This window comes from Zosterops lateralis (assembly GCF_965231275.1).
Source record: "Zosterops lateralis genome assembly, chromosome: 2".
Taxonomy (NCBI): Eukaryota; Metazoa; Chordata; class Aves; order Passeriformes; family Zosteropidae; genus Zosterops; species Zosterops lateralis.
Window position 1 is genome coordinate 72033988 of NC_139763.1, and position 13366 is coordinate 72047353.

Consider the following 13366-nt stretch of genomic DNA (forward strand, 5'->3'; position numbering starts at 1 on the left):
TGGTGTCTCACACACCCCAGGGTGTTCCACACACAGCTGGATGTTAATGTTTGAGCACACGAGCTCAGCCTCTATCCACAATATTCAAAGGAGATGAGAAGCCCTGGAGCCCTCCCCAAAGCAGAGAACAGCAGTTGGTAGGCACAGGAGCTCTGCCTGAGGCAGGTGCCAGCGTCTCTCCCTGCTTCAGGGGAATGTGGCCTCCCAGACCTGCCATGACCCTGCGAGATATGGGAGACACATTCCTGGTTGAGGCTTTCCCCAGGTATTTGCTCTTCTTTGATTTGCACTATTCTATTCTACACAGGGGCCAGGGAATGTCTGACTGAAATAGTGTGAGTTGAAACATATTAATTGTAGGAAAATGACAATTCTTGAGGTGTTGCATTGGATTTTATTACTCTTAGACCTTTTACTTTGTCCTGAAGTATCATAAATCATACACATTTGCTCTCTGCTATATTATATTTTAGTTGAAAACTGTCAGGTTTTTTTGAAAATCATTACTGAGCTTTTCATAATTCACATAAATAAGGAGAAGTAAAATCAAATAGTTCAATACACTGTACATAAAAAACTACAAAATGTTCTTCGTGTATTTTAAACGCAGGATCGTCTGTTTTTTATGGTATGAACTTTCTAAAATTTATTTCACATTGATCTTGTTCTCTAGCCAAAATGTTTAAAAATAATCTTGGTATGCAAAGTATTACTAATTTATCCTTCATGCTAATAGTATCACTTAAATCACAATAATTTATCCTTCATGCTAATAGTATCATTTAAATCACAATTTTAATGAATTAATTTGAAGCAAAGTAGGCATGAATCTCTTCTCACTTACATTAATTTTACACTGAAATAACCTCACTGACTTTAATGTATTTGCTTTTGAATTTTACTACACTGTAAAAAAAGAAACAGCCAATGTGTCTTAGTACAATATCTGTTGAAGTAAATAATTATCAATGCACTGTAAAGATTAATATTGGATGAGTGAGTCATTAATATTAGCATAACAATTTCAACTCGTGTATGAATGATTATGACTTACTTTGAGCAGAGATAGACATTTTCCAAATCAGTTAACAATTATGCAGTTTTTCATATCTTTGTTAAACACACTTTTCTATTAAAGTTTAGCATCCCTTGGGCAAACAATAATTATTTGATACAGTTTCCCAGTTAAACAAAGTTGTAATTTCAATTAGGTTAAAAAGAAAAAAACCTTAAGATAAGACCCTCAGGCGTAAACAAAATTTATTAACACAATTATTATAACTTAACTTTAGCTCTGAAACACTAATTGTATAGTTACTACCATATTTATAGTTTTGTCAGTAAAATAATATAAATCTAATAATTGAAATGAAGACCTCAAGATTTCAGAGGACCAGTAATTAGTGAATGCCAAACATGATAGTTGCAATCAGGTAAAAAATACTAAAAAATTAATTGAAAAGGAATTAGAGAATACTTTCAATATTCTTTGATGGATCCTTCTGCTCAAAGAGAAATCACACTGTGATGTATCTATTTTAGTGCAACATTACACCTAGAAAATGAAGGTTGACTTTATCAAGTTATATGAAAGGAAGTAGCTTTTCATGTGATGACTTTGACATATTACTTTGTAAATGAGTACTTCAGTGATTTGAAGAAACAGCGTAAGACAAACTTTTCTCTTGACAGGTGACATTTAAGATATACTACAAATATCTTCCTGTGACATATGTGCTACTCACAGAACAGAAATACAGTTGCTTTCACTTTGAAAGATAAAACCATATAAGAATATCAGAAAGATATTTTTCTCCCTGAAGTTTTCACAGTTCAGACTCTTTACTACTCAGAATCTAGAATTTTTTCAGCCTCAGTCAGCATGCACTGGAAACATTAAACAATTCATAAAAAGATGTATCACCACAGTTCCAGTTACTAATGGCTTTAAAATAAAACACATATATACAAAAATATTTACATATTTTATATCTATAAATATATATATATTGAATATTTTGTGTTAAAATTCTCACTGATTATTTACTGAAAAAGTTCATTTTATCTTCATATTTCTGTTTCCTAATGAGGTAAAACCAGAACTTGCATTTAAAAATGTGCTTTTCATATGAGTATTATCTGAACATTTCTTAAACCATTACAAACCTGTGACTCGAAGCTTATCTGTGCCAATTACAACTTCATTTTCATCCACTGTAAAAAGTGGTTTTCCATCCTTTGAGTTGATCTGAAATTGCTGACTGTGGAATTCTACCATTTTAGGACCTGCAAAACAGTAGAATAATGAAATAATTTCATAATCGTTCTTCAATTTCCTATATAAATTAATAATAATTTTAATTGGTGTGTTAATAAAGTAGTGACTCATTTAAGTACACTGAAGGTCATGAAGCACTCAGATATTTTAAAGATAGTGGCCTTGTAAGTTCTGAAATTGGGTAAGTCTATTTACATGATCTAATTTGTTGTTCAAAACCGTTCCTGGAGTCTTCCTTTATAGTTGGATTTCCAGGGCATCTAGAAAATCCCACATAAAGTGATCCAGACAAACATTCCTCTTCTTGGTGTTGAAACTGCTTTGATCAGAATGAATCTATCTTTTTTTTTTTTTTTTTTTTTTTTTTTGAAACAAAATCAAATTATCAAAGTTTTTGCAGCATCATCCCGTTTCTTTATGGAGGCTCAAATGTTTTAAAATTACAAACATCCCATGTAAGAGCAGGACCTCAGCTCTTCATAACAGATGTCAGTTTGGCTCCATATACCTAACTGTTACTGATCATGTTCTTAAGGGTTTCAAGAAGCTATGAGCATATTTGCAACTGATTCTGGCACTCCAAAAATGAAAATAATATGAGCCAGAGAGTTTGTGCTTCCAGATCCTAAATTCACTAAAATCCTGTTATACAGTATTGGCTTGGTAAGTAGATAAAAATCAAACCCTTAATATTCCCACTTCTAACAATGTGATAAATTAAAATTCACACCACATTGAGCCTGAATATCTATTACATAGAGTTGTCATCATAAATCTATATTCAGAATTAAAATTATAAAGAATGGTCAAAGCAGTTAACAGTCCTTTTCAGCAATTTTTAATAAATGTATTTCACAGACTATCCACAGGACTGAGAGGCACTGAACTGCTTCCTTCCCATTAAGAACCTGTTTTCCCATGTCTGTTCCCATAAATGTTAAATATATTCCAGGAAGTAATTCTCAAAAGAAATAGGATTTTTTTTTCCTTTTTAGATCTTATGTTAAAGGGGCATTAGGTGACAGATGATTGATACTGCTATGAAATACATTCAGGTATGTTACAAAATCTGGTCAGTAGCCGGTATGAGAGAAGCACACCATGGGGCTCCATACAAACTGTGGAGCCTCAGATGCAAAGTATTGATTTTAACTTCCCACTAAGCACCGAAAGAGTTAGAGGAGCCATAATGTCCTAAACTAGGGCAACAATTTTAAGGTATAAAACCCAATACTGATTCTACCTGAAAATGGTCAGGATAGTGGGCTGAGCTCTGCATTGTTATGCACTGCTGCACATGTGCACCCAAGCACAGCCTTATGGACCCCAATTTGGCTTTTTGCTAAAGCTATTCTGAAGCCTATGACTTTATTTCTGAGAAGAATGTTGCAAAAAGTGAGGTCAGAAAATATCTTTTTAAGTGAAAAGGCCTTAAACAGCATTATTTTAAAAAAAAAATTACAGCAAAATAAACAGTTCTGGGTAAGTGAGGCAGGGACGGATCCTTTTCAATGGTTTTCTATGGCATCTTGGTTTAGTGTTTATTTGAGGTCCCTTCCAACCCAAGCCATTTTATAGTTCAGTGATTGTTCCTATTTGTGCTCAGCACCAAAAATGAAACTGGCCATTTATGTATTGTAGCTAGATACTTGTGTATTCAAACAAATCAAAGGCCTGAGTAAAATGGATGTCATCAACTTTACCTGTGCTGCAAGGGCTGGTCCCTCATCCTGCCCATTCATCCAACCCCATGATTTTCAAAGCTAGCTTAATTAAGGAAAAACTCTGCAGGCACTGTGAGAGCACTCACTGAACATTCTTATACAGTACTTCAACTTTGAAACTCCAACTTATGGCCTTGCCCATGCTGGATTTGCATTCAGACTATTTGGTCCTGGACCTTGCACATTTGAATAAATCTTTAACAAGAATCTTTAGGTCCACAGTTTTCCTAACACAACTGCCCCACTAATGTGAGACAAGGATTTTACTATAGATAATCTTCATTATCAGACAATGGTATGGATAATAATTGATGTATTTTAAATCTTGAGAGGGAATGCTGGAGTAAATAAAATCCAAGTGTATGTTTTATTCATGCTAGATATGAGACATCTCAGAGTTTCAAAAAGAAAATAGTAGGCTTTTACATAAATGGGAATAAGTTTATGTAATTAAAAGTAGTCATTAATTTCTCTTAATAATATTCCACAATACACATAAACTAGCTGTATTGCAACAACACTAACTGTATTGTAATCCCAGTGAGATTAATTTTCAACTCACAAACAGCAGCCAAACTCAGTATCTGAAAGTGTAATCTCCTAATTGTGTTTTATTTACCACCCTGGTATATTAACTACATGTAAGTCAACTAATACCATATAATCACATTTGCTGATAAAATCCTACAATTAAAAATGCAACCTGACTGAATACAGGTTATAGAAAGCATTTGTTTTCTGCTTGCTATCAGATGTGTCACACGAATTTCCAGGCCAGTGGGTTATTCTTGCTAATCAGGTTGATTATTGCCCATTGTTTCTGTGTGTTTCTTCCTTTAATGTGCAGCCCTGAAGCAGACCTTGTAAGTGATCTTCACATCACATACCTCTTGACACTGAGGATGCTGCTTTAAATGACGACCTTTTTTTTTTTTTTTTTTTTTTTCTAAAAAGAAACTAACATACTGCTAAACGGTCTTTGTTTTCATTTGTACTCCTCACTCTTTACTTCCCTAGAGATTTTCCAGGGAAGGAAGCTCTTTTGTTTAGTGACTCCATTTCAGTTGAAAAGCATTTCAATGAACTGCCTTCTACTGCTGCACAGCCTTTGAATTCCAGGCAAATATAAATATAGGTGTATCAGACAGCAAAGGATCTTCTGTCAAAAACAGAAGAGCCTGCCATAAAATAAATATCTACAAATGCTTAATGCAAATGAAATTTGAGGAGTCTGAAATTTGAAGAGTCTGCCTACACGCTACCAGCAGGCAGACTCTTCAAATAGTTAGTTCTGACAAATACTAAATATTTTTAGTGTCTTTAGGTCTTTCAGAAGAAAAGGCTTTCCAACACTGCATTTACTTCTATCATTAAGTAATTTCATATCTCTCATTTTCTTACTCTCTTTTCTTATCTGCCATTTCCAATTAACCTATGGCTGTCAGCTACTCTGTATGCTTTGCTCCTCTCCTACCACCTAGAATCATTGAAGTATTGGTTATAAACCAAAATCCTGAGTGCTCTTTGGTATTCCTGTGCAATTTTCTTTTTTAGTTAATTTCTATTAAACTAAAGCATCTTCCTTAAAATAAGATCTCATTAAAAGTGTATTAAAAATGTAATACTCCTACAGATTCAGTTCTCACTCCATGAATGATAGAATATAATACCAATAAATATAAAGTCCTTACTTTCAGAAACATAAAATTAGTTATATTTTCATATGGAATGGTATGATATTTCATTAGAACAAAGGCATTATTACAGACAATATGCCGCACATTGCACATACACATTTTATCATACATCTTTCACAGCTTTGAACAACAACTCCAATAAATTAATAGAACACTTGCTGCTCCTGTTTCCTCTTTTTCTCCCAGTTCTCTTTTTATGCAATGGATGAAATAATTATGTCCTCTCAGATCAAAGTAAGACTGCTTTAATGTCACCACTATTTATACTTTGTTGTTATCTGTGATTGAACACAAGTCTAGAGATCTTAAAAAATTGGTCACCTTTTCTCAAAGGCTTAATGAATCCAAATTTTGTTGCACAGTGAATTTCAACAGAAAAAGCTGAAACACACAGTCCTCAGACAGATAAGGTAAAAAGGAAAATACTAAAGGAGATGAGGCATGATAATTTGAAACCCTGTATGCAGAGAGGATAGCTGATCTGAGTTTCTCATTCCTAAGTGAATACTTTAACTACTTTATCATCTGTATAATGGATATTCTTCTTCCCTTTTTCCTCTTAAAAAAAAAAAAAAAAAAAAAAAGCATGAGTGTACTTTCATAAGGTCAACTCCTGCACTCTGTTTCAGCAGTATTCTAAGCATATCTACTGGATCTGGGCAGAGGACAGTGTGAGAGGATCAGCTGAACAGATGCGGCATAAGTCAGTTCACAATATCACTGTCTAGTACCATTATAAATTCTTTTGTGTTCTCTGCCTGGCCTTCAGCTTATTTCAGATGTCCTAGAGTATCAGAAAGTCTGACATGGGGTCTGTAGCAATGTGAGCCCTTACAGCATGTCAGCTGAAGACTGGGCAAGATGGAATCACAGAAGAATGCAAGCCAGAGGTCACCTGGCTGTAAGTCCTACCTCCTAACCACATCAGCATCAGCTTGGTTGGAAGTTAGATAAAGATGCTTAGGGTCTTGTCCAGGTAAAATTTTAATACCTCTGAGGAATCTGTTCCCACGGTTAACCATTTTAACAGTGGTAATTCTCCTTGCCCCTTCTATCCAGCTGCATTTTGCATCTCTGCAACCCATGACCATTGCCTTTTGCCCTCTTGCTGTGCACCCTGAATTTGGATTCATGCTAGTGATTGGACAGGGGGAAACGACCTCAAACAAGGTTCAGCTTTAATATTAGGAAAAGTTTCTCCTCTAAAAGAGTGGTTAAACCCTGGAACAGGCTACCCAGGAAAATGGGTGCAAAAGTGTTCAAAAAATTATTAGATGTCGCACTTTGTGATATGCTTTAGTTGGCATGGTGGTATTTGGTCAAAGGCTGGACTTGACCTTGGAAATCTTTTTCAACCTTAATGATTCTATGATTTATTTTTTCTCTAGCCCTCCTAATATCAGGGGTAAGTTAGAAGCTCTCCTTAAGCTTTCTTTTCTTGCAGGTTAAACAAACACAACCTCTTCAGACTCTTATACTTTCTGTGCTTCCATTCCCTGGCCATCTAAACAGCTCCCTGTGGGTGCCTCCTCCACTGGCTCACAGCTCTGTCATACCAGAGAGCTCCACAGTATTCCAGCTGCAGGTGAGGGATGATGCAGCCCAGTGTGCTCTTAGCGCTCATTGCCACAAGGCTACACTGCAGCTACATGTTCAACCTGTCCATCAGGATGTGGGGCGTCTTCTGCAGACATGTTGCACAAAGATAGGGATGTGGCTCCTTTTTTGGGCAGTAGCTGCCATCAGGGTTTGAAACCACTGTGGCATTTGAAGAAACTAGGATTTTAGACGTACTTAATTATCCAAATTCTACCTTAGATTATAGTCTTAGTAAATTTCAGCTACTTTAAGCTAACATTTACAAATTCATCTAGTATTAACCAATGCCAAATATTCAATCTTTTTTGGTGTAGAAACTATCCTCACCTTTAGCAGCAATGATTACCTTCTAATTACCACCCAATTATATATGTTAATGATTACTGTACCACTGAAACCAAAATATACTTTTTTATTATATTGCAAAATTAATGAAATTGTTAAAGTTGAGAAAGTTATAAAATCTTTAATAATCCCCCTTTCCCCCTTATTTTGAATTATTTCCTCCCATTGGAATAAAGAGACAATGAAGCTACTCAGATAAGTAATTGCTCTCTGATGAGAGAAATGTTTTCTCCAAATGGTTATTTTCCAAATAAAAAATGGTTTCCTGAATATTAGTGGGTTTTTTTTCAGAGCCAAACTCTGTAGACTTATGTCCTCTTCTAGACTCAGTGAGAAGAAAAGTGACAGCATAGGATTCAAGTTCCCTGGGCCAGGTTAAATTTCCTCTTAATGTGATGCTCTCATATTTAACAAGTCAGCAATGCACATTATCATAGAATCATAGAATGGTCTGGGTTGGAAGGGACTTGAAAGAATGTGTAGTTTCAACTCCCAGAAATGGGAAGGGGCATCTTCCACTAGATCAGGTTTCTCAAAGCCCCATCCAAGCCTGGTCTTGAACACTTCCAGGGATGGGGCAGCTACAGTTTCTCTGAGCATCCTGTTCCAGTGCCCCTCCACCCTCACAATAAATAACTATCTGATTAACTCCTCGAGGATGTTTTAATTCTGACTTAAGTCAGTCTGTCTAAGTGTGAATATCATTGTGTTTTTCTTCATAAAGATTATCATATTTGGGGACAGGGTGTGCATACCTTGCTATGGTAAGCACCTTACTCTACACGGTGCATAGATCATCCATGGTATTTTTTTTCAGACGAGGATACTTTTCATTTGAGTCTAAATATTAAACTGCAGTTTGATTTCCTTAGCTAGCTCTCACTTAAATTGACTATTTCTTACTGTATTCTGCAATTTGTTTTAATTTTTTTCAACATGATATACATTTAAATACACAATGGTCTCACAAAAGACTAAAAGTATTTGCATTTAATGCATATTAAAAATCATGTGCATTTAATGGATATTCTCTTAAGGAGAATTGGTTAAAAAGTCTGTAGGATGTTTTAGCAGTCACCTGTGATCCTCTCTTCTCTATCTAACCAAATTTTACTTTTAAATAAACTAGCATGTATGTCTTGATATGACCAGATTCACTGATAGCTAAAATTTTATAAAAGAGCTAAAATTTATTCTTTAGGAAGTAAACATTCCTACTTTAATCCCCTTGGAATAATTACTGCAAATTCTTGATCATAGGAAGACTTAATCACCTCAAAAATACTTCAGTGAATTTTCAGATTCATCTTTCTATTAATTGCTCCTATGTTGTATCTTCCTTTCTTATTGTCCAGCTGGAGAGCATTTAACGTTGTGCAAATAATCATCTTCTTGCAGACAAAGATCTCCAAAAAATATGTTCTACCTTTTATCTTACAGATAAGAAAGAATTTATTTGGACAAAAATGGAGTTTTTAATGAAAGACTTCTGGGATAAATAAAGAAGGAAAAGCTAAATGATTTTACAATGTCATTAACTTTATGAAACTGGCTTCAGGGTTTTCCCTGTGAAAACACTTGTTTTCTTCCTCTTACGTCTCTTATGAAAAAACACCATCACTTGGTATTTTCATTAAATGAAATATTAAAATGCTGATAAGAAAACCATACATGATTTGACTTTGGAAAGCAGCAGTTTTCTAAATGGCAATTATTATTGCTAAAGCAATATCAAATGTATGTGGTACTGACACCGATCTGTTTCCTTGGAATGTTGTTTCAGTCTGAAAAAAGAGATAGCACAAATACTCTCATTGTAACAGCTGTTCAGATTAATGTTATAGACATGAAAACAGTCTCTAAGCAGAATTTTGACTGTAATTCTGTTTTCATACTGCATAAGCCATTTTGAATCTCACCATATTCCCATGCTTTCTGAGTGAAGCTGATTTCATGCTTAACAATGCAGAACAGCTTCATAATCCAACTATCTAAATAAATTCCTAAAAGCTGTAAACACTTTAAACTGAACCCCTGACCTGAAGCTTCTGATGCTACTATTCTTTGGTGTAAAAAATTGAACTAGGACAAGGATTAGCAGTCCATTCTACTGGAATCTGTTCTCACAGACCTTTCATGACTTTGGAAACCTCCTTTTTCCTTTTTTTTTAGAGTTTATTTTTTTTTAATTTTTCTCCTGAAAAAAGCATATTACAAGGAGAATTTAGGCTTTTCTGCAGATTGAAGCTTCCTTACATGATCCTTGAAAGACAGATATCTTAAAAATCTGGTCCTACTTTTCAGCAGTGACAGTCAGAAATATGCTGCTCTTCATCGACTTATCCACGACAGGAACACAACTGCAAAAAGCTGACTGTATCATTTTCATCAGCTGATAAGGTGTACATAGAAGCCTATATTTACTTAGGTAAAACATCTTTTCATGTTTGATACCAGTGTTGCTCTTAATGATTTGATAATTGGCTATATAATCTTTTCTTTTATACACAACATATTTATCACCACTCATTATTGAAAAAGTTTGCCAAGTTTTTTGCATGAAGTTGATTTATTATTGCTCAGGATATAAATCAAAACTGCTGCATTGTTCTTTTATTCAAGGATTGAACAAAGCTTTTAAGTGGTTTAGAACAGGAATCTCGGAGATCATAATTAGAAACTTTATTGGATTACCAAAGAAAGTTTTAGATATTTCAGTTTTGAAAGTTGATAAGCAAGCCAAATGATACCTGAATCTTACGCATGATTTTAAGGAGAGGTGCTATTCTAATAAAAAAAATTACCATCTGTTCTGTACACATTGTTGTCTTGCCTTTAAGCTAATGGCTCCACAACTTTTTTAATTCCACATAACTATCAAACTTGTACATTCCTAGAACTATGCCCTGCTTAAACTCCTTCCTTGCTCTCTGTTGGCCAACATCTTTCAAGTCCCACTTCTCCTAGAAATATTAATAAAGTAATCACTTCCCTTAAATAAAGCTCTTATTTCCTTTTATGCCTTGTGGTTTTGTTCTTGTTTGTTTATTTGTAAAAAGAAATTAAAACAAAATGGTATTTTTGTTATCCAGGGGCTGATGTCAAAAAAGAGTAAAGAACGCTTTTTTTTTTTAATTATGATCCCTATTATTTTGAAAGTATTATTTTCCTGGCAAGGAGTTTTTAAAGTATTTGCATTTATGAGGCTTCTGAAAGCAGTGTAATTATGGGTCCCAATACAAAACTCAACATCTACAGCATTTAGTTTTAAAAATCAATGTCCAGACGATTCCTCCGAGAGATATGTCATGCAGATGAACTGAGGGGCATGTAGAAGCTTTAAAATGAGAGTGATCATGTTGGAACTTGCTCACATTTCAGGTCTTTTTAGTACATCTGTGATTCATGAGAGAATGCATGATATGTGCCTGTTATCTTCATAGGGGGAATTTCACAGAAACTCAAGTAAAGATTCGTTTCACATCTCTCTTGTGAATTAATTCTGTTGAAGACTGGATATTTAAATCATTCTTAGTAACTCAATAAATTCTTTTAACAGATCATTTGAATCCTAATTTCCATGAGTTAAAAGGTATTTTTGTTATAATCTTATGAGGGATGCTACATTAGATTGTCATCTCTGGAACAATTCCAAGCTTATTTATATGATTCCTTCACAATTGCAACAAGTCCTATTTATAAGATGACTAGTATTTTAAAACATAATTCCAGCATGTTGGCAATTGTAGAAGATATTAACTCATTAGTAAAGGCTTGTGCATATAAAGTAAATATGCCACACACCTATTTTTCACACTCCTTTTGATAAATATTTAGGAGTATTTTCTCAAGACAAGTCATTCAGATCTTTATGACTGAATTAAAAAAAAGAAAATTTGAAAACATTTAAAGGCTGGATTGTAATTAATTGTATAATTATACATTTCTAAGAGGAAAAACAGGCTCCTCTCTCTATATATATATATTTCCTTTTGTTTGAAAATAGTTTCAAAACAGTGAAGATTGCAAGACCTTCTAAGAATAGAAATGGTAACTCTTCAAACAGGAGTTGTCACAGAAGTTACATAGTTTCAACAGCATGGAAAAGGTGCTCATCAATGCTCTGCTGGGACACAATTTAGTAAACTACTTAAACATATCAGGTCAGGCTACAGTTAAAAAAGCAGGAATTTATGCTTTGCTGCCTGAGGACCCTGTAAGAAATGAGTTAATAAAGTGCTACATTTTTCTCCAATGTCAAATAAAGGTTGAAAAATAGTAACAAAGCTACGAAAAAATTTATCATAGCTCACACATATTGTTGCCATTCATGCATTAAAAATATGATTTAAAAAGTAAGGTCTGCTTATTTTTGCTGCCAAGATTTCTCACTTACATATGTCTTGATCTACTGATTTCACTGAATAAACCAATGTATTTTAGTGCTACCATAGATAGTAAAATATATAAATGTCCGAGTTTTGAACTTGAATTTTTTAGGATGTCTGCTTAAATGTATTATTTTCTGGAACACTAGGAAATAAAGAGAGACTCTAACTCTGTTTTCTTGTTGCATTTTCCCAGAAATTAATTTGCAACTACCAATAGATATTTACACAAGTAAAAAAGGGTAACTTTTGCAGAGACCTTTCTTGCATAACTCTGCAATAAAGACCAGAGTTATGCAAGAAAAGTCTCTGCAAAAGGTACAGTGCTTCAAATATTTAAAGAATGAATGCTTAACTGAGAAACAGAAAATATACTGCTGCTTTTCACTGAAAATATACTGCTGCAGCTGGACAAATATGACCATAACAATAATAAATAATCAAGTGTTTAGTGCTTTATATTCTCAAATCTCTATACAAATATTCATTACAATATTTTCAAAGCAGTGGACAAGGGATAATCACTCAGACTTACCCACATTTAATCTGCCCGTGACTTCTCCATTTGAATTGCGAGCATTCACAGTCACATTGTGAGTAGACTGCAGAAGCAGTGATGAATCCTGAAGTATGGATGAAGAAAAAAGTATGTTGGACAGAACAATTAGAATTGAGAGCAATTTTCAAAATTTAGTCTAGTGTCGGTAGCAACTGAGTCACTGAAAGGTCTTTGCAGCTACAAAACAATTCACACATGTCATCAAATAATGTGGGCTGATATTTCTGATTACTACAGCTATATCAGATTTAAAGTAAAAAAATAATTAAAACAAATACATCAGGTGAACAAAATCTGTGTTACTGGACCAATGAACATGGCTGCTAACATTTTATCTTTTGTAAAAAATGCTTTAGTACTAGATTTAGTACTTTATGTACTTTCAGTACTTTACCGAGACTCCTAGAAGACAGACATTGAATTGAGTATGAGCACTCCACTTTGACAATTCATACTGTTGTATTAACTCGCTGAGAAACATGCACGTGCATTCTGCTTCCTCAATGGTCCATGTAGTCTGTAGACTGTGGCCTAATTTTGGCACCTGGCACTGACTCTCCAGGCAAGGAAGCTGCAATAGTGAGCAGCAGGCTGACTAGATCAATGCTGACTTTAACAGATGATAGTACAGGTGATTTTCAGGGTAATCATAGTGGCCACTGTCTTTACTTGACATTAATGATCAGAAAATTATCTGGGGACACAAAAGCTTATCACACTCATCTGGATCAGCAAACTGTAAATTCACTGGCAGAGTTCATAAAAAGGAGAGGAAG

At 34.4% G+C, this 13366-nt stretch overlaps 1 protein-coding gene across 4 annotated transcripts in view; it reads right to left on the reverse strand.

Moving 5' to 3' along the window:
• SGCG (sarcoglycan gamma) overlaps window positions 1–13366 on the reverse strand; it is a 101833-nt gene that overhangs the window by 23058 nt on the left and 65409 nt on the right. For all 4 annotated transcript variants that reach the window (XM_083855638.1, XM_083855637.1, XM_083855639.1 and 1 more), the window contains 2 exons: window positions 12567–12654; window positions 2167–2286 (listed from right to left, as the gene is read on the reverse strand). In XM_083855638.1, the coding sequence (XP_083711764.1) occupies window positions 2167–2286; window positions 12567–12654 (208 nt within the window). The remainder of the gene's footprint in view (window positions 1–2166; window positions 2287–12566; window positions 12655–13366) is intronic.